General features: G+C 51.3%; 1 protein-coding gene across 14 annotated transcripts in view; it reads right to left on the bottom strand.

Moving 5' to 3' along the window:
- Positions 1-26,034, bottom strand: part of CAPN15 (calpain 15) — a 56,552-nt gene that overhangs the window by 24,679 nt on the left and 5,839 nt on the right. For 2 of the 14 annotated variants that reach the window (XM_085592568.1, XM_085592567.1), the window contains exons 1-2: positions 23,132-25,806; positions 15,424-15,743 (exon numbers count right to left, since the gene is read on the bottom strand). In XM_085592568.1, the coding sequence (XP_085448694.1) occupies positions 15,424-15,743; positions 23,132-23,284 (473 nt within the window). In that variant the 5' untranslated portion in view covers positions 23,285-25,806. The other 12 variants (XM_085592571.1, XM_085592573.1, XM_085592572.1 and 9 more) reach the window with 12 other exon arrangements.

Below are 26,034 nucleotides of genomic sequence, written 5' to 3'. Positions count from 1 at the left end.
AGCTGCAGGTGATGCTCTGTGAGCAGCTCCACTCTCCCACCTCACTCTCACAGCCAGCACCACCAGCTTAGCTCCAAATTAGCTCCCTGTACCTTCAGAGAGTAAATGAAATCCCTTCTTCCCAGCAGGAGAAAGAAATTCAAAGCCCTTTGCTGCCTTTGGGGCCTGTGCTGCTGGGGGATGCCCCACAAGTGTGGAGGGGGCTGCCTGCCCCTCACACGACCCCGTGGGGGTTGTGGGGTGCTGGAGCCATCGTGGCACAGGCACAGGAAGGAGGTGGGAGGGCACTGCCAAGTCCCCCTCTCTCCTTTTGTCCCACCAGTTCCCAGCCCTATACTGGGCAGGCTGCTATGTGTTTCAGAAAAAAAAAAATATTTGTACCTAAATTCTGTCTGATAAAATAAGTCAAAGCATAGCTCCAGGGCCCAATTAAGTAAAAAACCAACAGTAATAAGAGCTTGGTACCATTTGAGATGGAAGGAGAGAGAAAGATTCATGTATCCATGAAGTCTGAGACTAAGGAGAGTGAGGCTGCAGCCTGGCAGGTGGAAGTAGAGCCCTCAGCCTCCTCTTCCTCCTCTCCTAGGGCTTTAACTTGGCCACCATCCCAGCTCCTGGCAGAGCTGCTGCTGCTGGGAACTCTTCCTGCAAACGAGGAAAGTTTTCAAGCCAAGGGCTCTCAAGCTCTGCAGTTGCACTGTCCCATGCCAGAGCAGGCAGTGCCCTTCCCGTGGCTGCCAGTGACACTGGGGCACGCTGGGCAGGGTGATCCTGGAGAGCTGGAAGGCAGCAGGGCACTGTGCTCCATGGCCAGCAGCTGTCAGGCTCCTCAGCATGATTAACAGGCCTTAATGAAGAGCTAAGCCAGTCCTGGACCTCGGGAAAGCAGCTCACGCTTAACATCTCTTATCCAACAAGCTTTGCACTGATCTGCAGAGAGAAAGACAGACTGCCAGGGCCAGAGGAAGAGAGAGGAACTCTGGCAGCTCCCAACATCCCTGGAGTTCAGAGTAGGCCTGATCAGGGCACAGCAATGAAGCCACTGCAGCTACACCACAAACGTCACCCGGCAGTGAGGGACGGGCGAGGATGGAGGTTCCCCCACAGCCACTGCCACCAACAGCACACCCTGCTTGACTTGCCTGGGCATGTCACCAGCTCCTTTGGTGACAGAAGGTCAGAAGGCAGAGGTCAAACCTGAATGTCCCCTCTCCTGCATCAGGAACTCTGTCCAAAGATGCACAGAGCAGAGTCCCAGCTGAACTGAGTACTGCAGTTTGTACACACACACACACACTCTCCACTGAGTTCTTGGCTCAATACACCACTTCCAAGTGCACTCACACTCCCTGCCAGCTGCTGGAAAAGACACACCAAGGCCTGGTTCAGCTGCTGTGCTGGAGCCAGGCCCTCCCACTGTACTGACCTGTGCTGGAGAGGGGCCACCACGGACAGCAGCAAAGCCCCCCAGCCTCACAGATGGCTCCTGCCTTTCCTGCTCCCGGAGCATCACCACCTTCTCCTGCTCTGTTCCCCTTCCCATGTCATGTCAGGTCAGGCAGCTGAATGCAAGAGCACACCAAATTTGTTGTTGCATTAGGCAAGCTTTGGGGAGCCTGTTGCCAGCTGCAGCAGGCTCTGCTCTCCCTGCAGGCTTAGAGGGAGGAAGAGCAAGGAGGGGGAGAAGCAGCCTTAGGTGCTGTTCAGACTCAGGGCACACAAACCAGCATCTCCCCCATGCAGCAGGAGGAAGAAGCAATTTATTGTGACAAATGGTGAAAGCCTGCAGCGGGGTTGGCCCTTCCTGTCAAAGCTGGTGAACCACACCAGGAGAGGGGAGGGCCTGGCAGTCAAGTGGGATATGCATCATTCCTGGGGGGAAAACCATCAGCAACTCAGGAGAACCAGGCTGCAAGAGATCCCTGCCTGCCCACCTGGGATGCTGGCGAGCACTGTGTGAGCCAGCCAGCCACCACTGCTCACCCCCCACTCTTGGGGCTGCTAACTGCCCCCTCTCAGTGTCCCCTGCTCCAGAGGGGTCATGCCTTGGCCCTTCAGCCTCCAAAAGGGGTTAAAGGTTTGGGCAGAAGTGTCTGGGATGGGACACGGGGTTAGGGAGAGCATCCAGCAATGTAGCACAAGTGGGATGTTCATATCTGCATCTGGAGCTCATAAGTGGAATTTCTTGTTGAGTGTGGAGAGTTCACTGTACAGAAGGGCAGGAAATACAATTCTTAACTTTTAAGGAACCTGAAACAAGGAGAATCTGGGATGCCAGTTGTGTGAATTAGCCAGGAGAGAACAGGGAGAAGCCCCTCCTGAAGCAAAGGAATTCCAGTGTCCATTTGGTCTCTAGTGAATAAAGATGGCTGTGTCCTCCTCAGTTTGCAACACCTGCCTGCTACTACATTCCCTTTTTCCACAAAGTATCTGGTGGGGTTCCAGACAGAACCAAGACTAATTTTCCCACTGCAACCTAAGAAACACCATCAGCACCCAAAAAGAATATGGCTTCACATCTGTACAGACTTCTCTGTGCCTGCAGCAAACAGTGGTGTTTTGGAGAGCCCTGGATTCTTCTTCCATGGGGACTAGACAGCAGCCAAAGCACGGACAGATCACTACATCTAAGACAATTTCAGAAATGAAATGTGAATCTCTCAAGCCCTGGCAATGCACCTTCACCATCCTCTGAATTCCTCTCACTGTACAGCAGAATTATTTCCCAACTTTTGGGTCAATCCAGAGCTGCTTCCTGAGCTGCAGTAGCCACGTGTGGGAGCACACACTTCCCTGCATCCCAGAATAGAAAGCAGCTGGAGTTGCATCTGAACACTGCAATGGGAAGATGAAAGACTTCCAGACACTCCTCTTTTTCCACTGAGCCCTTCATAGGCTCTTCTCCCCACTCTCACTTCACATACAGCTCCTTCAGCTGCTGATTTTCCACAGGTGCTGAACTTCCAGATGCTCCTGGAGGCTTTTCCATTTTTAAATTTATTCTATTTAAATAACAAGGCATATGGTTTATTACAGCTATTAAAGGGTGTGTGTATGTGTGGGGTGAATCTGATCCTGAGATCCAGAAGGCTGCCAGGACCTCTGAGCACCCAGGCACCACTGCCTGGCCCAGAGGAGCAGAGCCAGCTCTGCCTGCAAACATCACCCCGGGGCTGTGAATGAGTTTCCAGCTCACCTACACACACCAAGTCCTTCAGTGCTAGTGAGAAGGTTTATACCAGCCCAGGAGACACCAGGACTGCTGTGCCCTTTTTAGGACAGCTGCCACCCCCTGAACAGGATGAAGGCCAAATCTTCAGGCCAAGACCAGTGCCAGGATCTAGCCAGGAGCTTATAAAGGGTTTCCAGCACCCCAGTACCACTCACAAAAGTTCCGTGCGTGAGTTGGGTGAGCACAGCTGTATAAAGATCCCACAACACAGCAGCCCAGCTTCTCTTGAGAGAGAAAATGATCCCAAGGGAAACCCGCTGATGTGTCCCTCACCCCAGCTGCTAGGGTAACCACAAGAGGAGCTCACAGATCTGGGCATAGAGATCCTTGGAATAAGTTTTGCTCAACTCTCTCCAGGCTCCATTTGAAATGGACTCAAGAGTAGCACAGGCTGCTCTCTGAAGGAAGCACAGGCACGCAGGATGCAGGCAGGGAGGAGAGCGTGGGAAGGAAGGGAACCACTGATGGGGGTTATAACCACAGGTATGTTCCACAATACAGCCCTACCTGCTCTCAGCAGGGACTGGGGGAGGAAAGGAGCAAGAAGCTGAACTCATTAAGCTTCTCTCTCATCTGAGGAGCTGGGACAGCTTCAGCAAGGAGGGTGGACTCATGGGACCAAAGGACACTTGTTTCCATCCACTTAGCTCCCCACACCTGAGGTATGTTTGAACAGCCACTTCAAAAGCAACTCCTGAGGAAAGCAGGCTGGATAAAGAGGAACCTCTACTTGTTGTTTTCCTTTCTCTGTCTTTAAGCCAATTAAGGAATTTCTTTTTAAGTGAGGGTCTGTGGTCTGCCTCAAAGAGCTTGTGCTCCCCAGAGAACAGAGAAGGGTGAGGTGGCCATCTGGAGCCAGCACTGCAGGGACTTGTGGCTCTCTACAAAAAAAAGAAACCCTGCTCCAAAGCCCCAGAGCCACTCTGCTTTCTAACACACCCCTGCAGCAGGTGCCTCTCCCCTTTGCACCTCGGTTTTCTCACTGGTACATCACACAAAAAGCAAGTGGTGTTGACTTCAGGCAGAGTTCTCATTGTCTTTCAACACTTGCCCAGCGTTTGAAGAATCCACCATGGAAAATGCCTTTAAAGCTTCACACCTAGCCAAGAAGAGGCCAAGATGAAAGCATGGTCTGTACTGTATCCTGGTCTTGTATTCACAGAACCACAGAATGGGTTGGAAGGGACCTCAAAGTCCATCTCATTCCATGGGACACCTTCCACTAGCCCAGGTTGCTCCAAGCCTCATCCAACCTGGCCTTGGACATTTCCAGGGATCCAGGGGCAGCCAGAGCTTCTTTGAGCAACCCATGCCAGGGCCTCACCATCCTCAAGGGAACAATTCCTTCCTAACATCAGGGTGATCAAGCTCAAACATGTTGGAAGGGGGCCACAAAGACAGGCAGAACATATCCAATAACACAGAACAGCTGGAAAATGTTTGCTGGGACAAACAGCTCCTGGTGTGGGACTGTGCAGATAGATCCCTTGCATGGACTAAATGGCAGACGTTTTGCCTTTCACACAACACTCAAAGCAATTTTCCACCACTCCTCGTACCACAGCCCATGGAGGATACACACATTCTGCATGAGGTAACAAAAGCACCTTTGTGTGCAGGTAGTTTGGAGGGACAGGTCCATTTGCTCAGAGATCACCTTGTATGGTCCTCAAGAACAGGGAACAACTTTAGGATCACACACCCGAACAACAGCATTTGGAACTTATGCTGGTACCCCTCCTATTCAATTTTTGAGGCTGCTTCACACCACTTCCCAACACATCTGATGTTTGAACTGAAGGCTGGGGTGGGAGAAGAATTTTCCTGTTTCCCAGGACTGGAGAGATGTGGGACTAAGGCTATGGGCCCATAGCTGGAAAGAGCCAGGAAACCTGACAGGACTGTAAAGTCAGGACTCACCTACATCCCCTTACTCCCACTGCAACTTCCTTCACATGGGGAGGCTGCAAGAGGAGATTTACTGGTGGCTGCCAAGCCAAATTGCTGCTCAGCTAAAGATTTATGCTGCAATTTGTAGTGCTGTTAAAATAGAATTGGAAGAGTGGTGGGGGAAGAGAAAGAGGGAATGAAAGAGAAGGGAGGGGAAATTGGTCAGGAGCAACACCACGACTCCAAAGCTGTTTGCTCCATCTCTCACATCTCCATTGAAGCAATCACTCTGCACTTCCAGCTGCTGTGCTCCAGCCTTCAGTCCCTGCAATGCCAATGCCTGGGCTGGCTTTGCAGCAGGGCACACGCAGGGTTCAGTTAATAGAAATCCATCCATCTCCACAGCACCTGAACTGTCACACTCAATAAATACAGCTGGCAGAGAATGGCACAAAAGGGACAGGGCATCTGCAGGCTGGTGGCTGCTCACATGACTTCAAAAACTGCAGCCACCAAGGACAGGAGAAGGGACACCCCCATCCCAAATGTCACACACTACCTTCTCATTTTGGCACTGGTTAAACACCATTCCTACCTGCTGAGGTCAGAGGTGAGCTAAATTATCCCCTGCACCTCCAGAACTTGCAGCTCTGCACATTAGATGTGGAGGAAAAGGGCTATCAAGTCATGGATTGATACCCCTGCATGTGCAGAGCCATGGGCTTCCCCCATCAAGGACGCCAGTGCCCCCTCCCCTGAGAAGCCAAGGAAAGGTCAGAGTGCCCTGCAGCTCCCAGGGAATTCTGGCTTTGCTGTGCACAACTGGGTGACACACAATCTTCAAAAAATCAAAAGCAAAACCTCTTTAGTGAACCTCAACAGAACAGCTTTCCTTTGATATCATCCCTTCAGCCCCATCCCTGAGCCAGCCCTCTGTCCTGTACTGCCAAAACCATGGAGGAATTTCAGAATTACAGCCAAGGAGACTTTGGCCTTTCAGCCCCTGGGCATCCCTGCAGAAACAGCCAGGCCAGGCTCATTCCAGAAACCACCCTAGGGCTGGGGGTTTCAGTTTACTGAGAGGTCAAACTATGGATCCAAACTGATCCCTCAGGCCAGTTTGGGTCAGTTGAGGGAGCTCTCAAGCTCTGCCACTGAAATACTTCCTTGAGGTGCCCCAGCCAGCAACTGAGTGCAGCTCCTTCTTGCAAGGGAGATGGGAAAGGATGGGATCCTGTGCACAGGCTGAGTCCCACGAACAGCAATGGATCTGTTTGTGTGTGCACTCCTGACCTATAAAGGTCACTCCTCCTTCTCATGTGCTTGAACTTTAGAAGGGACAATTAGCCACAGTTCCCTAGAAGCTCAGTGGGATAAAACACACTGACCTTCCTGTGGTTTGGCTGGGAATGCTTCATCCTGCACAGCCTACTTGGCATTTTCATTTCCTGGCACTGGAAGCTTCTAGGACAGTCCTGGGCAACATTCAGTGCCAGTGTGCAGGTGAAATGGCTCTGGGTGTGCAGAGAGGACCCTGGTCTGTATCCTCCGATGCAGCATCCTGTGTAGGCAGTAACAGAGGCTCTCTCAGCTAAAAACTCCTCCCTGCACCTCCTGCCCCATCAGCACTAAGTCAGCAGTGCCTCAAGGCTATCCCAGGCAGCTGCCAGTCACAGATCACCCTCCAGGATCCCATCAGCAAATACGAGGCTCCAGGAGGACACAGGGGCACATCAGGAGCCCACCACAGCCTCAATGGCCCAACAAATACAGGTTCAACCCAGGAATCCACACTTGGCCTCAGATTCAGTTTGGCATCACAGTGACCTTTCAAAAGGAGATAGAGAAGAGGATTTGGTGGGTTTTATGGAAGGGCCAAGAATAGAGCAGAACAGTGCTATGCTGGGGCAGACTGAGCCACACGACCACCCATCACTCCAACCTGCTCCTTCTGCTCATACCCCAAGCTCTAGAGCTATTGCCACCTTAAGTGAGCCAGCAACACATCTGGCTGACTCCAGGAGCAGGCAGACAGGCTGGAATTACCAGGGAAGCCCCTACAAGTTATACTGTACCCTGGAGGCCTCCAGGCTGGGTAACTCAGACTGTAGCACTGTTTAATGCCTTGTAAAGATGATACACACTTAACTTAATATTGTGGCAGCTGGAATCAAAAGGATGCTCCTGGCTGGAGCACATGCCATTAACCCTCCCGAGTCCATGTGCCAGAGGGAAGCATCCTGCCAGCACAGCAACCCCAAAAAGGCCAGGCTGGGGCTGCTCCAACAGCTCAGTGATCCTTCCCTGCAGCACAGCACTGAGTTTTCTATCAAGGAGAGCAGCTCCTCCTGTTGTTTAAAGCTCCTGAACCTCATCAAGTCACACAAACTCACAGAGAGCCCCAGGTAGGCTCAGCACATATACTCCTCAAGGACACCCTGAAGGACATCACTGCTGATCTGCACAGGACACAGAACCAAGGAGCACACGTGTCCTGGAGACTGAAATGCTGCACCAGACACGGGGCCCTGTCAGCTGCTGTGCCCACAGCAGTGTGCCCAGAAGGCACTTTTACTGCAGGGAAACTAACCCAAGGACAACAGGTCACAGGGCAAAGCTTTGCTGGAGATTCACTAGGCTGCATGTAAAGTGCTCCATGCCAGTCCCTGCACTTGCCACAGGGGCTGCTAGGCAAGACAGCAGCAATGTCACTGGTCAGTCTATTCTGTGCCATGGTCTGCAGCCTGAAGCTCCTGCAGAACAAAAGTCTTTCCACATTCCAGAAGCACCAAATGTTTCCATATTTGTCCCCCCCACAGACAGACACAGCAGCTGTGGGTAAGGCAGCAGGAGAAGCCTCAGGTGCAGGGCAGGGAAGGTACAGCTGATGGTATGGGTCTGACAGAATGTCCCAGTGCTGCATGGGCCAGCCAACACCAGGGCTCTGAATGAAAGGTGTCTTCTCCTCAGTGTCCCAAGGAAGCAGGGGAAAAAATACAGGTGTTTATACACACACACACACATCTATCCATCTACCTACCTATAGCTTCACTTTTCCAAGGCAGGGAGATTAAAATCAGATGTTAAGGAAGACAAAAGATCGTGCTTGTGTCTGCCTTCTCCCCACTCCACAGCTGGGAATGCTGCTGAAGACCAAGGAGTGCAGACACTATCCTCTGCCACCAAAAGCTGGCAAGATCCAGCTTCCCAAAATCCCCTTTTGCTGTAGCCAACCTGCCACGCTCCAAGTGGCAGAGCCCAGCCCGTGTGGCTCTCTCCTACACAAACCCCAGTGTGTGATGCACAGGGAGCACTGGGAGCAGCAGGGCTGGAACCTGAGCATCTGCAGACCCAGCTGAGCTCTACAAGGCTCTGGGCAAGGGCAGGCGAGGCCCCACCAGCCCCCTGCAAGCTGCTGACTTGGCAGCCTGCAAGCACCTGCAGCCCAAACTCTCCTCACCCCCCACACAGCGACCCCAGCTCTCCTGCTGCCATCCAGAAGGGCTCCAGGCTGCCTTCACACTCCACTTCCAGCTTCCTTCTGGTGTGGATGTCCTGCTGCAGCCTCAGAAATGCCATCTGTAATGCAGGAGCAGCTTCTTTCTCTTCGGATCAGTTCCTCACAGCTCCTCAGGGTGACCTGGAGCACCTGCCCCTCACAGGGACTCAGTGATGCCTGGGGGTGCTGTGAGCTGCACAGGCTGGCAAGGGGTGCTGGCTGAGATCCTGGTGCCTTGCCAGGCAGAGTGGGAATGCTGGCAGGGTGAGAAGCACGGGAAGGTGCCCAAGTCAAAGAAAAGCCCAGGGCAGTTTGTTTGAAGAGAGTGGCTGAAAAAGGTACAGGCACCTGGGCGGGTTGTGGGTCCCCAGGCAGGAACAGAGAGATGCAGCACAGCTTGGCAAACGCAAACAGCACCCAACAGGGCTCTCCTTTTCTCTCTGTGCCCTTCTGCTGGCAGCAGCCTCGTGCCAAGGGTTGTTCCATCCCTGAGAACAAAGGCCTGCAGAGGGGTCATTCAGCACAGCCTCCCCTCCACGCTCAGCACCAGGCTCCGGCCGCGCTGGGATCAAGGGGCCTTTCAGGGACACAGGGCTGGGGATCATGGGGGGAAGAGGCTGCAGGGAGGTGGGTGCAGCTCTGATCACCCCCCAGTTGTTTGTGACTCATATTAGTCAGATTCCAGCCCAGAGCCACCGGTGTCAAACTAGATTAAGTTACTGGTTGGAGAAATCCAGCATGTGCCTTTCACAGCAACCAGCACCTGGCAATCTGAGAGGGGAGCAATGGGCTCTGGAGTGTTCCCAGGGAGTGCTGGGTGCAGAGAGGGAAGGGAGCTCCCTGCTCACCCAGAGCAGGAGGATATTCCTGCCTTCACCCATCCTCTCACAAACCCACAAAATGAGGTCACTGCAGGCCCATGTCCCTCCAGGACAGATGCTGCACAGTGTTAGGAGGATGTGTTTGCAGTTTCCATCCTGATCCCGAGAGAAGAAATAACCCTCCAAATACACACCTTCCTACATTTCCTCCTTCCTTGCAGCACCTCAGCCAGGTTCCTGAGCTTCCCACTCATCAAATCCATCCACCAGCTCCTGACAGGACTAAGACCATTATACAACTCCAGGCTACATGTGTGACACATATCAGGGGGACAAGTAATTTGCCAGGAGACGTGAGACCACGTTCCTCCCTATGTAGTCAAAGAAACAATGCAGAAGAGTTACTCTGGGAAAAAAAAAATCCCTGCTCTGGCTCCTTTTACTCTTAAAAAATTCTTAAAAAACAAAAAAAAACCCACAAGTTACTAATTCCTCCCCCTCTCCACCCTCAACATCCAAAGCAAAACTCCCCAACACCTGCACTTGGAGAAGGACTTGAACCCATGGTCCTGGAGCAAAAGTGCTCAGCTCCTGCAGACAGGAGCATTCCCAAACCAGGTAAAAGGTGCTGGTTTTTCCTTCTCCATGCTGGCACTGTCAAAGGCACAGCTCTGCTGTCCTCTCTATGCTGTGACAGCAACATCTAGGCAAGAGAGTCAGGCATTTCTGCTCAGATTTGGCCAAGCCTGCCATGTAAGATGAGGACATGCTGCCTCTGCCCTGGATTTGACCTCCTTTGAGGCAGGATGGCTCTTGTGAGACATGGAAATGAGGGAGGTCGGAGGGCACACAGGAGCAAAGGGAGGGTTTGTTTGGGGATCTATTGAGAGCTCTGGTCTCCACTGCTCTGCACCACCCTTCAAGTTATTCGTGGCTCCAGAGCTATAAATACCCCTAATTTAAACAACTAATAGGCTTTGTGACCGCTGGAGCAGGCAGTGGAGAGCGGATGGGCAGGGCTGGGAGCCTCAGGCAGATGAAACAGCATTCCATGCTGCCAACTGCTTGGCACTACAACACCTCCTTAAGCAAGATACTGCTCTAGATACCACAAGCTCTACTGAGAATGGGTGAGCAAACAGTGAAAAACCAAACATTCCCATCAAACAAGTATCCACAACAACCTGCAGCATCTATACCCCACCAAACTCAACAGCAACTTCCAGAGGGAGCACAACCCACACAGGGATGGATTCACCTCACTGCAGCACCTGGGGAACACAGGTTTCACTGCTGTGTGCTGAGCAGGCACATCCTGAATATGAGAGCTGCTGGTAGTCCTCGTGGTTTGGATGATTGGCATCTTTATCCCTCCTCGTCCCTCCTCTGTGGATACACACTCAGAGCACATTTGGTGATCCCCATCTGTTCCACAGCCACACCACAGCCTCATCTGTTCTTTGCATGGAGGCTTAGGAAGGGAGATGGACCAGCTGGACCCCAGAGGTCCCTTCCAATCTCAACCAGTGAGTGATTCTTGAAAGGTGAAAAATACTCTCTGAGCACACCCAAATCCATGCAGGTTGCTGATAAAACCCAGGGATCTGTGCCAGCCTCACCCCAGGTCTCTTGGGCTACCTGTCCTGCTGAGGCTGCCAGACCTCCCAGGGCCAATGCCCAGCCTGAGATCTGGTAACAGAAAACATGCAGACAACCACCAGGTGATTCCCTGCAGTCACCTGCTGCTTTACCAGGAGCTTCTTTTCCAAGAATCTCATTTCTCTGGGCCCTGGTTTCCCTAGCAAGAGACACACAGAATCATTTAGTTGGGAAAAGCCCTCTACATAGAGTCAAACAGTACCCCCAGCACTGCCAAGACCACCAGTGTCACATCCATATACCCAAGTGTCACATCCATATACTTTCTGAACAATTCCAGTGATGGTGACTCCACCACTGCCCAGGGCAGCCTGTTCCAATGCCTGACCACCTTTTCTGTGAAGAATCTTTTCCCCAGCATCCAACCTGAACCTTCCCTGGCACAACTTGAGACTGTTTCCTCTTGTCCTGTCCCTGTTATCTGGGAGCAGAGCCCAACCCTCACCCAGCTGCACCCTCCTGTCAGGGAGTTGTGGAGAGCCAGAAGATCCTCCCTGAGCCTTCTTTTCTCCAGACTAAGCACTGTCCTGGTGTCCTCCAGACACTTCTGCTTGTGCTGCACTCAGAGCTGAAGTGCCACAGGAGGAGACTGAAGGAGCAGCACAAAGCCACATTCCTCCACACAGCGCCCTGCCACACATCCATATGCCAGAGTTCAGTTATTAAAATTTCATAACCAGCCTCAAAACAACTCAGAGCCTACAGAAAAGGCCTCTGTGATGCTGCCCAGCAGTTCTGACTTGCTGCTGTTCGTGTATTTAAGCCAAGGGCTCACAAACATACAGGACATTTAGGCTTGCCCGGAGATTTTTCCCCAGAAGTAAGAGGTGCTCTGGGGAGCAGGGGGTGGCAGACAAGTGCCCTCCCACCACCTGCCAGCAACAAAAGCAGGTCCCCTCACTTGCCTCTAAAAACAGGGAGATTTACATATTTTTAGCACATCATAATAATAAAAGAATAATAAAAGAGTGTGTTTCTCCCTCCACAGTTATCAAGACCCAGAGGTATTTCATTTTGCAAAGGCTTTTATAGAAAAATAAAAATCTTTTGCAGAACGCTGCAGGAAAGCCCAGGAAATAAATATCCTCTGGAAGAGGAGGGAGTTCAGAAAGCTTCAGCCAAAACAAGTAGTGGGCAGAGACACTTAGGTCAGCTGCACAGACCTTGTAACCCTTTACCCAAAAGCCTCTCCAAAGAGCAAAATCCAGAAGTTCTCAGCACTCAACAGGACACTCTTAATAAATCCTGAGACTGAGGAAGAGGTGAACAGGAATATCCCCTTAAATCTCATCAGGAGACAGTTCACAGCCCAAATTCCTTCCTAACCCCTTACAATGTGGAAGGATGCACCTTGGAGAAGTGCCACCATCCCTTCCAGCAGCAGCTGGAAGCCACTATGATCCTACAGCTCCCAAACCATTCTATGGTGGCAGCCACAGCAATGGAGCCTGCTGCCAGCACCCAGTCTGTGGCACTGCCCCTTCCTGTTCCCAGCTCCAGGAAGGGTTTGGCACGGGAAGCTTGGCCACAATGGATCCCCAGGCTCAGCTGAATGCTCCCACCCAACAAGAGCTCAGGCCAAGCACCTTCAAGCACATGAGCAAGATGGAGCCCAAGGCGACTTGCAGCTGAGCCAGAATTTGTCTGGCTGCACACAGCTATCAGGGCAAATTTAAACCAAACATCTTTGCCCTAAGCAGAGGTTTCTGCAATCAGATCACTCCAACATGCACCTAATACCTGGTACTTCCAGTCTTTCAACAGCTGTGTCCTCCTGGCACACTGGGAAAGGGACATGCTCCTATTTAAATGCTGATACACAGAAAGAGACTGCAGCCCCATCCAGAAAAGACCAGGGACTCAAATGTGATTATCACAAGTCTGCTGCTTCTAACACTAAGGCCTTTTTCCTACTCCCTCTTGTCTCCCTGTCTTCAGCAGACAGGGAATTCCACACCATCAGCCTCACTCAGGCAACAGGAGACAGTGAAGCCTCCTCCCAGGTTCTAAAATCTTGACAGCCAAACAGCTCTGATTTCTCCCCTTATTCCCATCCCACCACTAGGGATGACTCCCCCAACTCCCCCATCAAGTACAGACCAAAGTCACTCGCTAAGTATTTGTGTCCCTGTTTTTCTGCCAAGGAAGGTTTGTGTTCATCCCTGAGACAGCTCAGAGCTTCTTGGCTCTGTGCTGCTCCACAGCAGCCAAAGCATTATCAGCTTTAAAGGTGGCTGCAGGCAGGGACAGAAAATCAGCAGGAAAAGCAAAGTCTATCCTAGAACTCCCACCCAGCCTCAGATTGACTCCCCAGTACTCCACTTCCTTCCTACACTACATGACTCCAGGGACGAGGACATGCACAGGCAGGATACCTACCCTGACTTGTCTATTGACTAACTTAATTTTTTAAAATAATGTATTTATCTATTCCTCTCTGGAAACCAATCACCCGCTGCTCCTCGGCCCAGCTGTTCCCGGGGAGCGGCGGCCCTTTGATGCCTGGCAGCCTGGCTGATCTCAGCAGGGCTTTTGAACCCACGTCCATAATCACTGCCTGGAGCCAGTTCTTCCCACGCAACTCGCTGCTCAGTGAAGCAGAGCCGGTGATCTTCCTGTCTCCAGGAACCACACCACACTGAGTGCTCTCCCTTTAGCAGGGGAAGAAGGAATTATCACAAAAGCCACTCCTGTCCCCACAGGACACCGGCATTATCTGCGCCAAGACCGGCAGTTCCTGTTCTTGCCCCAGCATCCGCTCCACCACCAAGGCTGGCTCTTCAGGAAATTTATTTCCACATGTCATGATATCACTTAGTTCCTCAAACTACAGACTTGGAGTCGTGAGCAGCCTCAGTTGCCACACACGAGGCTGCAGAGACACTGCCTCTTTTAGTACCCAAGGCCAGGTGTACCCTAAGTTCCTAGATTTTGGTTCTGGCTGTCCATAGCCATAGTAGGGATTTCATCTGTGAGCTGATACACCTTCCCAACTCCTCAAGGCAACAGAGGGATAACCAGCAGTCCAGAAGGGAAAATCCTGCAGGAAGAATCCAGTTCTGTCTGCAGAATCCCTCTAAACCAGAGGGAACAAACCCACACAGCACAGATCACCAACCAGAGCTGTGGACCAGCTACACAGGTTGGCACACACAGCAACAGAATTTGGGAACAGCACAAAGTATATCTTTTTTTAAAGGTACCCCAGTCTACGCTAGAGAATAAAGACAACAGCTTACTGGTTTCCCACTGTTCCCAGTTCAATAAGAAGATGACCCAAGAGAGGGCCAGAAAGGAGCAAAGCCTGACATTGCTGGGATGCTCTAGAGTCATGCACCAGAGCCCAGGAAGCACATCCCAAGCCCCACAGCAGCAGGAAGGCAAGAAAACAAGGACTGCACCAACATCACAGCAAAAACCTCCAGGGGAAAGCCAGGACAGCTCAGGGACACTCAGCAAGCAGCTCTTCCTCAATGACCAGCAGCTCCAAACAGACTCAAGCAGGTACGGACACGCATCCAGGCTGGAGTCCACACAAAGCAGGCATTAGGCAAAGGCTCAAACGTTATCAGCACAAAACACAGCAGCTTCTGTAGCTAAGCCCCCAAGCAGAGGGGTTTTGGATGCTTTTTGATAAATCTCTCAACCTGTCAGAGACTGAATGCAGGACACCAGCCCTGCAAAAACAAGAGAAACTCCTCACTGCAAGTGGCTGATGAGGAAGGGGTAGAGGCAACAGTTCAGAGACACATCTGAGATGCTGATTTCATCGAGGTGGGATAACAATTGAGAGCTGGAAACACTAATCTGCTTTTAAGAGTAATTATCTTTTGGTGTGTTTCATTCCTGTGAAATGTGCTTTTGCATGAAACCAGCTTCTCTGGTTCTTCTAAGTTCAGAAACTCTTGCAACTTAGTGCCACCCAACCTGGAGACACAATCCTCCACCTGTGACACTACAGTGTGGCTGGGAGGCCAGAAAGTAAAGGAGCCACAAGAACATGGCAAACAAGGAATTGAGATCCCACTCCCAGACAGCCACCTTGACAATTTAGGCGAGTGAGGAAGAGCTGGGATGAGTTCTGCAGTCCATTCTGCAGGAGACATCAGCCCCCCCTGTGTAAAGCCAGGGTTCGGCATCACTCAAATCAGTAGGATCTGACTCTGGCTTCCCGAGGAACTGAACTGAGCCTCTGAATGCAGGGACCCAACACTCAGTAGGATGCAAAGCAAGTCGTGTCCCAAAGGCAGCGGCCGGACTGAAGCTGAGGTGAGCAGGTGAGCGGGTGAGCGGGTGAGCAGGCTCCTTCCCCTCCTCCTTACCTTCGCAGCCGGTGCTGGAAGTGCTGGTGCTGCCGCGTTATAAGGGCACTTTCCCACACGGGGCCACCGGGACTGCTCCTATACCAGCCCACGGCCGGGTGCCCCGGGTAGGGCGAGCTACCGAAGCCATGGTCCGACTCCGTCTCTGCGGCCAGCGATGAGGCAGAGCTCCCCATGGTTCCCCCCTGCCCAGGCCACGCTGAGATTGAGCCTAGGTTAGGTCCAAGCCAGTGGCATGGGCAGATCAGGTGGAACGGGTGAGGCGCTGCGGCATGGGCTGCTGCAAAGATCCCAGCACGCTGGACAAAGGAAGGTCGGTTCTGATCAGAGTTGGGAAAAAAAACAACAAACAAACACAGAGAAAGGGGAAAAAAAAGGAAAGAAAAAGAGAGAAAGATAAGGTATGATTTCAGCAACAACCCTCCAGTTTTAAAGCCTATCAATGCATGCTCTGATCAGAGTCCCCATCGCAGAGCTCACTGGGAAGGGAAGGGCTGTGCCACTGAATCCAGCTTTTGCTGCTGGAGATGGGGAGTGTGGGGGCTCTGGAAAAGGCTCCTCCCAAGTTAAGCATCAGGACTTCCCAGGCACAGGGAAGTACTGACTGATGGAGGGAAGCACAGCAGAACCCAGCACAAAGCACTTCACACATGGGAAAGAAGCAGAAAATGGGACAAGCCAGGCCCACCTGAAGCCCAAACCAGCAGCCCTTGGGGACCACACACGCCAGGTTAGTCTGGGCTCTGACTGGCACACCAGTTTTAGTTACTCAGCTATAAGAACTGGATGGCTTGTGTACTTACATGTAAAATAAAACATTGCTCTTTTCCTGTTCCCCATTAACACCCCAGTAGGACTGGAACTGGACAGACTGGGGACCTGCAAAAGTATTTTCTGTGACTATTTACTTTCAGCCCAAGGCAAGTTTTAGCTGATCCTGAGCACACCCCTACCTACAGAAGCAGGTCTGGGGCTTTGCTCTTCCTTTTCTCTCTCTCTCTCTTTCCTACTTTTCAGAATTGATTCTTCAAGCATCCTCACAATTAAAATCCAGAAACCTTTCATGTCCTTTGTATTAAAAGAAGTTTAAACACACACACATCTCTCCTTCAAGTGAAAAGGCAGGACAATCTGGATGCATGTCAGGAGCAATGGATCAAGGTAACATTTAACAGAGCAAAAAAGAAGAAACAAGGAAGATGGAAAAATTAGCACAGCTGAGCTTATTCAATTACCCACCAGGATTTAAGGAGATGAATGAACCACAGAAAGACCTTTGCGAAGAAACTACTCTTGCTGTAAAAAGGCTGAGAAGAGGAGTCCTAAAATACAGCTTTTCAATCCCAGGATTGATCTAAGGGATCAAGAAAGGCCTTGACAGATAATAGACTCTCAAAAGCAGCAGCTCAAGGAACAGGTGCAATTTTGGTACAAGCTCAATACCAGAATGTGCCTGCATTACGTTATTAACTGGAGAATGTTAACTGCTCTGTCATTGTCTCTGCAGCCTGCAAAGCCTGGATGAACCAAACAAATCTGAAAAAAAGCCCAAGAACACAGTTTTCCCTACCTCCTCCTTGTTTTAATTGGGCTGCCTTCCTGCTGTGCGTCAGCTCCCTCATCCCCACTACCCAACAGCATGGTTTCACTGATTTCTGCACATCCAGCTGAAGTGGATCCCTGAAACATCCCCTCTCATTTCCTGCTATTCAAGCAGTTAATTTGTAACAAATCTGATTTTCTGCGTAAATGAAAGCCACGCGATGTGAGGGGAAGAGCACTTCCAAATATCATCAGCTCAGTCTATCTGGAGACATCAGTCATCCCACACCTGTGGTATCTCTGGCTCTTCTGCCCCATGCCAGGAGCCCTATGTGCTTCAGCAGCAAAGGCACAGGGGATGCAACTCTGACACCTACTAGAACAAATTGTCTCTTAACTCAAAGTCCCAGGTTCTATCATGATAAAATAGGTAAGTAAAGGCAAGATGGGTAGAACAGCCCCTCACTCCAGGCTGAGCCAAACAGAGGAAGGATGCCCAGGCATCAGTAGCCTTTTTTCCCCTTGAGTTGGGTTAAACTGCCACAAAAAGCAATTCCACAGCCTGGTCCAAGGCCACTTCCTCAAGCTGGTAAAGCAGAAACCTTTGCTTCCTCCTGCTGCCCATGGAAACACCAGCTTCAGCTCATCCCAAGAGGAGACAGACATGACAGACATGCCTGCTGCCCGCATCGCTGCCGGCTCCCAGCACGGTGCTGCTCTCCTGGCCCGTCTCCTCCGCCAGCTCCACACCGGGAGCCAGAACAGGCAGCTCCTCTCTGCACGGAGGGGAAAGGCTGGGAGCCCTGCTTCAGAACCTGCAGTAAAACCCCACGGTGGGTAGAGTTGGGAGAGGAAGGGAGCTATAAATAGGTGGAGGATAACCTAGCTAAGTCTCAGTGATCTCCGAGACTGTCTGGTCTAACTGGGCTGCTTGGCTGTGAGTGCTGCGTGAAATCGGATTTCTCCAGGCAAAGCAGTAAATCCTTCTCCTCAGGGTCATCCTCATGCCAGGTGAGAGCAGCCAATGAATGATTTTGAAGGGGGAGCATTGACCAAAGGTGGGGAGAAGGCAAACCAGTCTGAGAACAGGAATGGCAGCAGCGTTACAGCCCAATGCAAAGCACCTACGTGCTCACCATGCTGAGCCTCAAAACACCTTTGGCCAGCACTAAACAAATGAGGCGCCTCCAAAAAGTCAAAGTGAGAAAGGAAACTGCACCCCAGAAAGGGGAGGGGTCAATTAAAGAAGAGGAAAGCCACTCTGGAAGCACTCAGCCTTATTTTTGAGGAATTTCTGCCATTGGCAGGGAGATGCCCCAGGAGATGACCTGCAGGCACGTGGCTGAACAGGGAGGCTTCAGTCACTAAAAGGGAGAAAACTGCCAAGAGTTCCTCTGTCTTGGCAGGAAGGAGCAGGATTTTTCCTCAAATTAACAAAGCACTGCTTCCACATGTCTAATTTGGAGGGGAAGCAACAATGTTAAGAGATTGAAGTATCTTGAGAAGGGTGGCTCTCACTCATGGAAATTAACACTTAAGCACCTTAGCAAGACGCTGAGTTTGGATTTTGGTTTTCTGCCCCTCCTGACTGCAATAACTACCAGGTTTGAACTGATACTGTGTAACTGCTCCCAAAATATCAATTCCAAAATGAAAACAAGTTTGATCTCACCACCCCCAAGCCACTCACAGCTCTTTATCCTGATCTGTGATACATGATGCAGGCCCTTCCTCCAATTCTCCACCAGACCCCGGGCAGCAGGCATGTACAGCGTGTGCAGGACAGCACAGCTATTCCATGGAGCTCCTCCTGGTGCCAGGACAGCAAGGCAGCTGCCTGGATGCTTCCACACACCCTTGTTCCTCCACACCAGTGAGCAGTGCTGACCCTTTGGGCCCCAGCTCTCATGTCACAGCAGAGCAGGCAGGAAGGGTGGGAATCTACGCAACCCCCTTTCCTTCTCTGCAGTTTCAAAGCAGGTTTTGGCTCTGAAGAGAGCCAAAAAAAAAAAAAAGAGAGAGAGAGAGAGAGCAAAAGAGAACTAGCCTATGTGTTTCAATGCATCTAGGAAGTCGCAAGATCAACTTTTCCTAGCATCAGCCCCAAGCTCTTCCCTTTGGCACACAGCAGGAAGAAGAGACAGAGGCCCCTGGAGCTGCTGCAGCCACTGAGGAAACCAGTGAGGCCGACTCACCCCAGCTGGTCCCACGTGCAGCAGCCCCTCTTTGTGATGGGATACCCTCACACTAATTTTCCTAGTAATTTATTGATCTATATGGCACGAGCCAGCTTTGCTCCTGATTGAATTTTCCAGCCTCTCTTGGTTCTCAGCCTTGGAAACTCCGTGACAAGACTCTGCCATTTCGTTAATTCCTCCACTCCCTCAGCCTATAAATCTAGTCAATTCTGAGCTACTCCCGTGCTCCAGGGAAGACCCAGGAATGAAAATACCATCAGACATACTGAACTCCAGACTGCTCTGGTCTGAGGTGAGGGCCAGGAGCTGGCCCAGGAGAATGCTCACCATGTACCTGAGGGAAATACATCCCTCAAAGCTGTACCTAGAGGAAGCTGCAGGAGACTTTCTTCTAAGACTGAAGGTGAAGTACCAGCCCTTCTCCTCCCTCTGCTATGTGAGCTCCTTTGCCTGGGGGCTGACTAAGACCCACAGAATGTCCTGAGTTGGAAGGGACCCATAAGGATCATAAGTCCAACTCCTGACCCTGCACCAGGACTCCTCAACAATGACACCCTGTGCCTGACAGCATTGTCCAAACACTCCTGGAGCTCTGGCAGCCTTGGGGCCATGACCATGCCCAGGGGAGCCAGATGTGCTGGGACCTGGTACCAGCAAAGGAGGAGCTCTCTGCCTTCAGTCCCATGTAAGCAGCTGCTGGCAGGGAGAAGCCAGGGCTCCTGAACAGCTCTCACTGCCGAGAACCCACAAACAGCCCTGTGGAGGAGCAGCCTCCTCCCTGGGGACTGCAGGATGTGACACACCCTTAAACACCAAGGAGCTCAGGGACAGCTGGAGGAGCTGGGGCTATGTGGGGGCATCGAGCTGGAGGAGACCACTTCAGACATGCTGAAGGAATGGCCAGCCCTTGGCCTCCCATCAATCCTGCCTCCATGCACAGCAGATCTCCCCTTCAGAAGGCACATGCTCAGAGAGGCCAGGGTAAGCAGGAAATGGTGTGCAGGGCTGGAAGGTGCATAGCACCAGATGTGGCAGCCTAAGAAGGTCACAAAGTGCCAGAGCAGGTTGGGATAGCTAAGAACACAGAGGGAAGTGTCTGATGGTGTTATGCTAGCCAAGGAAAGGAAAGGAGCTCAAGCATTTGTGTGATCTAGCCAGCCCCCAGCTCCAGGCAGGGTGGCAGGACCTGAGGATGTACACAACCAGGCACCAGCAGCAAGAAGAGCATGGCTGGAATTCACCAGGCTGAGATGACTCTGAGGAAAGAAATAACTCCAGGAGAGGAAGGGAAAAATCCTCTTTTTCCACAAGGCAGCAGGGGAAGAGCAGACAAGCAACAAGACACCCATCTCAGGCAGAGACAGCACTGAAATCTAAGCTGCAAACGCTGATCCAATGAGAGCTCCATGGCTCAAGTGCAGCAGGAGCAAGCGAGCTGGAACACTCTGTGCTGAGCAGGTGTCATGCACACAGCTGGGGACAAGACAAAGTTTTGCTGCTCTTTCTCCCTACCCTCATCTGCCAAGCCAGTCCAAGTGCTGCAGTCTTGGCAGGAAATGAAGGTGTCAGCAAGTTCCAATGCCTTGCAAAGCTTCTAGCAGGGCAGGGTGGGAAGGCACCTCCAAGGACAGACTGAGGCAGGGGTGTAACTGGAGGGATGGGACAGTGGATGGCACATTCAGCTGGGATGGGGAGGCTTTTCCAGTCCTCATGCTTCATAGAGAGCTCCCTGGGGTTCTGTGACTCAGAAAGCTCTGCCTTACCTGCCTGGGCCAAGGAGTCTTCAGGTGTGCAACGTACAAAGATGACAGGCAGCATGCAAGCACTGCAGATGGGAGGACATAGAAAAAGGAGAGAAGAGTGCAACTCACCCCCCCAAATGTTCATTCTGGGGCAGAGGGCTGAGGGAAGAAAATCAGATATTCTGGCCTTGCAGGAAACTGAGGGGACAGGAAGCTTTAAGTGAGCTGTTTTCCAGGTCTTGGTGAGAAATAAGAGCGGTACACCACTTGCAGAGATATCACTAGCTGAAGTGAACTGTCTGGAAGCAGATTTCCAGATGGGCTATTAATGAGGTAACAAGATAATTGAACCTGGAGTCCCAGACCAGCACAGAGCAGGATCTCATGCTCCATGCTACAAAGTCCAGAACAGCAGCACATGTCTCTGGCCACAGACATCAACATGCAAAGGCAAGCTTGAGGGTCTTTACCTTTTTTTCAGCTGCCTTGAAACTGGTTCTGGCCCAACTTTAGCCCAGGAGAAACTCATACACAGCAGCTGAATTGGGCTAAGCTGCATTTAATGCCCAGCACTGACTCTTTGTAAGTGTGCAGGCAGAGGAAGAGGTGTCTGAAGTGTGAAGTGAAAGATTGACAAGAAAAGTAGATGTATTGCAGAGGCAGCTTAGCCACAGAGCAACTACAATCAAAGTCTGAACAAAGTTTCTTCTTGTCACTTGCACTGGACACTGTAAACCAGTGACAGATAATCCAGGGAGCTACTGGAAATCTATCCCGGTCACTTTGAGAGAGGGCATTACACAGATCTGAAAGGGCAATCAGCATATTAATCACAAGCTGGAGGGAGAAAAAGAGGAGAAGCAGGAAGGATTTTTCAAAATAAGGGTTAACGTCAAACCTCATCTCCACTGACAACTGCAAAGCAGTTTCGGAACAAGCGTGAAAATGGCAACAAGGGCACTGCTGCAGAAGGGTCTGAGTGCACACACGTTGTGAAAACCCACACAACGAAATCCTTCCAAACTCAGTGCTCTATTAAGTCAATTAACACTGCTCCATTGAAGTGCAACGAGCCGCGTGTATCCCGCAATTCCCGGCCAATTGTGGGGGACTCCAGAGCTCAGCGCGGCGTGGGTGGGCTGGCAGGGCCCTCTCAGCAGCAGCAGCAGCGAGGAAATGTCACAGAGAGACTCACAGAGGAAGGAACAAAACAACACAAGCCACAGCATCCAATCCCGGGAAGCTTTACCAGTAGATCTCATTTCCAGATCTTTTCCTCCCCGTGTTTATAATCCTTGCAGCCGAGTTCTGCCATCCTACTCAGTTCACAGGCGGCCCCAGCTACAAAAGATGTCAGGCTGAAAAATCACCTCGACAGACTGCCTGCTGAGACCAGTTGCATTATAAAAACAGGAAGCTCTTGGCTGCCTGCTCCCAATATGCTGTGAATTGAATGGGAAGGAGCATACGCAGGGATGCTTTGCAAGAAGAGCACACACATGGGACTCTTGCCAGGAAAAATGCATCTTGAGTAACACATGTGCTCTTAGTTTCTTCTTTTTTCAGAAAGGTTTAACTACACTCTGAGCTACCCGGCAGCAATAAACCACTTTTTTCCCCTCTTTCTCACTTACAGCAGAGTGTTGCTTGGTAAACAGCAGATCTTCCTGTCTGAGGCTCTGCCAGCCTGTGCTGAACAGAACTGTTGTTATTGCACATTCACAGCTAGAGATAAACATGAATAAGAGCCACGAGTAAGAGCCAGGCACTGGTTCTTCAATACACTGCTTTATCAGGCTCACCTTGATTCAAATATTTCTGACACCTCTCCCTCCTGAAGGGGCAAGGTGGCACAAGTAGCAAGGACAAACATTAAAAAAGAAGACAGAAATGACAGCAGCACATAAAGTGCTCTTCTGTACTCACTAACATTTACAAACTATGCAGCTCACAGCTCCACCTGCACTTGAAACACTCAAAAGCACAAGGAAACAAATGGGCCCAGCCAACCCAGGCTGCCCAAATGGGAAAACAAAACAGCACATTTCTCAGGACAAATCTCCATCCAGAGCCACAACTGCAGGACATAAAGGTTACAGAGAACCAGGAATGGGAAAAAATGTGCAAGTCATCATCTCATCTGCAAGCTAACACTCTGCAATGACACAGGCACAACAAAGCAACCCAGGAAAAGTGGACACTGGAAGTGTCAGGAGGGTTTCTAACCTTTCCGAGAGCAGATCTCTGGATCAGCTGCTCCAGAAGCACTGGGGAAAAAAACACAGCATGAGTTCCAACAATTAGCTCCTGGACAAGTTCATGGCCTGCATGAGATGACTGCCTGTCTTCAGCAGCATGGAACTGGACTTGATGACCCATTAAGTTCCTTCCTCCCAATCACTCAGCAACCCAAATTCATAGAGGCCCAGACATAGCACAAACACGAGGTCATTCCCAAAAGGACACCAGGGATTGTATCTTTAGATCATGCTAAGTTGACAGGTAAGCAGATGAAGGGCTGGCCACTGCAGAAGGGAGGGGAAGAGAACTGCAGCAAGAAACAGTCTCACAGCCAGTGAAAACTCAGGGCACAGACTTGGAAAGCAAAGCCTGAGAGGCAGGAGGTGGAGATGTCCCCTGAGCACACTGTCCCCAGACACTCCAGTCACAGCTTTAATTCTAACACAGATTACACAGACAGTAAATATATCATCTCCCCAAGACACATCCAGTTACATCCCTGCTTAGAGATAGCTCCAGTCCTCACTGCAGTGTCCTGCCCAAGCCACACAGGCAGCAGCACCTGGCTGTCTCCGTCTGCCATTTTAATGCAATTTGGCCTTCCCTGGCATTCATCAGGTACCATGTCCCAATTTCCAACCAACTGGCCTAGATTTAAGCCAACACATCTCTAGCTGTGCCTCAGGCAAGCACAGAGGTGGAAAAAGTCTGTCAGACAATGGTGCCATTTGGCATTTCCATCATCACAAACAACCAAGAGACAAAAGCACAAGAATTGCTGAGAGCTGCACAAGAGGCTCCTGCCTTCCCCAGAGCACAGGGAACCAGGAGAGAACAGGAACAGACAGACTCAGGGGGCAGAGAGGAAGTTCCTCATCTAGAATCAGAATGACAAAATGCTTTGGGTTGGAGGGAACCTTAAAGCCCATCTCCTACCATCCCCTGCCATCTTCCACTATCCCAGGCTGCTCCAAGTTCCATCCAGCCTGGCCTTGAACACTTCCAGGGATGGGGCAACCACAGCTTCTCTGAGCAATAGGGAAGCACAGCTCAGCACAATCATTTAATGAGAAAGCATCACATTACTGCTCACCACCTCTCCACCTCCAGGTGACACCTGAAAAACACATCAATCTTTCTGCACACTGATGTGGCAGCCATGCCATTGCTTCTGTTAGGAGATCACACTGTATTGAAATTAGAGGTGAGGAATAACACCTGGTACAAGGAAGTGATACAAACAAAACAGTACCTGAGACCACCACAACCCTCCCCTCTCCTCACCAGAGTAATTTTACTGGCTCACTGTCCCATCACAAGTGGCTCCTCTTTAGCTACACCATGATAGGATGTAGGCTGTGTTCAATTACACACACCTTAAGCAATATTTTCTGGGAACAGTCATTTGAACAAATACAAGGGTCACATGAGGAAAAGGCTGTACTCTGAGAGGGCTGAAACACAATGCAGGTGGTTTGAGTAATGGTGGAGCAAAGCCAGCCAGCCACGAGGGGTACCTTCAGCACAGGGAGGGAGCTGAGGTTTAACTAAAGGCTGCTGACTGCATCCTGAAACCAAAGGGCATATGGAGAGGAGATCATGTTACTGGAGTCATTCCCACATGCCTTGCAAGACACATCCACAGGCCTGAGCCTTGAGTGGCGCTGCAGACCCCCAGGCTCCCTCCAGCAGGCTCTTCTTGCTAAGACAGGGCAAGGTCAGGCAACAGGAACAAGGGCAGGAGCTTTTGGAAGACATTCCAAGGCTGTATCAAAACAGATCCAAGAGCAGGAACGCCACCTCATCCCTCTCACCCAGTGGAAGAAGCTGTGGTGGAGATCTGGCCAACATCTGCCTGGTGACAGTCACCACTCAAACACCAGGGTGCTCATGGCCCAGCTTCACTGACCAAAGCTATGAGAGGCTCCTGCAGACCTTCTGCTGTGGCTGGACATCAACAACACACAAAGAGTCCAGCTACTCCATGAACAACTAGCCAGACCAGATGGGCCACCACACAGCAAGCACCAGTGTCCATCTGATTAATCCAAAGCCCCAACCTGGATGAGGCCATGTCAACCTGGATCATCTGAATCCAAGAACAACGTCATCACATGCTGCAAATGCATCCTGACGGTCCAAGCTCAGACTGGCTTCCCACCACCTCGTCCTGCCTCCACAGCCCAGCCTCTGAATGCCCAGGCTGAGAGCAGCCCAGCCACACAAGGCACAACAGTCACCTCTCTGTCCCAGTGGGCTGGGAACTGCCACAGCTCTGTGGTTACTGCAGGCAAAGCTGTGCAGAGTTTCTTTGATTACTGCCCTGCCCTTGCACTGCCTCAAACACACCCTGGGACAGTCATGCAGTTTCCACTGCCTAAGGTACTGGAAGACCCCACACTTTCTCTTCCACTTTAACAGTTCCTTCTTCACCATGAGAAGACCAGAGGACATTAGTATCCCCACCCATTTGAGCATGTAGCCTTCACACAGACAGCACAGGAACACTCAAAAGAGGAATTCAAACAAGGAAGAAAGACAAGAACAAGAGGCATGAGAGACACGAAGCAGGGTAACTGTGCTCACAAACCAGAGAGAGAAGGTCTCCTTCCTTCCAGCCCCTCCCAGCCCAGCCCAGTGCCAGCTGAGTCAAAAAAGCCTCTCACCCAACACAATTCCTGCTTGGCAGGTCCAGTGCCAGTCGCTGCAGGGTCAGCCTGGTGTCCCTGGTCCTGAGCGGCCGCTGCTGACACCCGCTGAGTGGCCCGGCTGGAGGAGCATGCTAGAAGGTCCCTGCACCGAGCACTGGGAGCACACCAAGGAAGGAGCAGCTGCTGTCCCAAGCTGCTGGACAGAGAGCGAAAAAAGGCACATAAGAATAGATGACT

Source organism: Lonchura striata, chromosome 14 (assembly GCF_050655825.1).
Source record: "Lonchura striata isolate lonStrDom1 chromosome 14, ASM5065582v1, whole genome shotgun sequence".
In the NCBI taxonomy this organism is placed as follows: domain Eukaryota; kingdom Metazoa; phylum Chordata; class Aves; order Passeriformes; family Estrildidae; genus Lonchura; species Lonchura striata.
The sequence above is the reverse complement of the archived record's forward strand: the minus strand, read 5'-3'. Positions and strand labels throughout refer to the sequence as shown.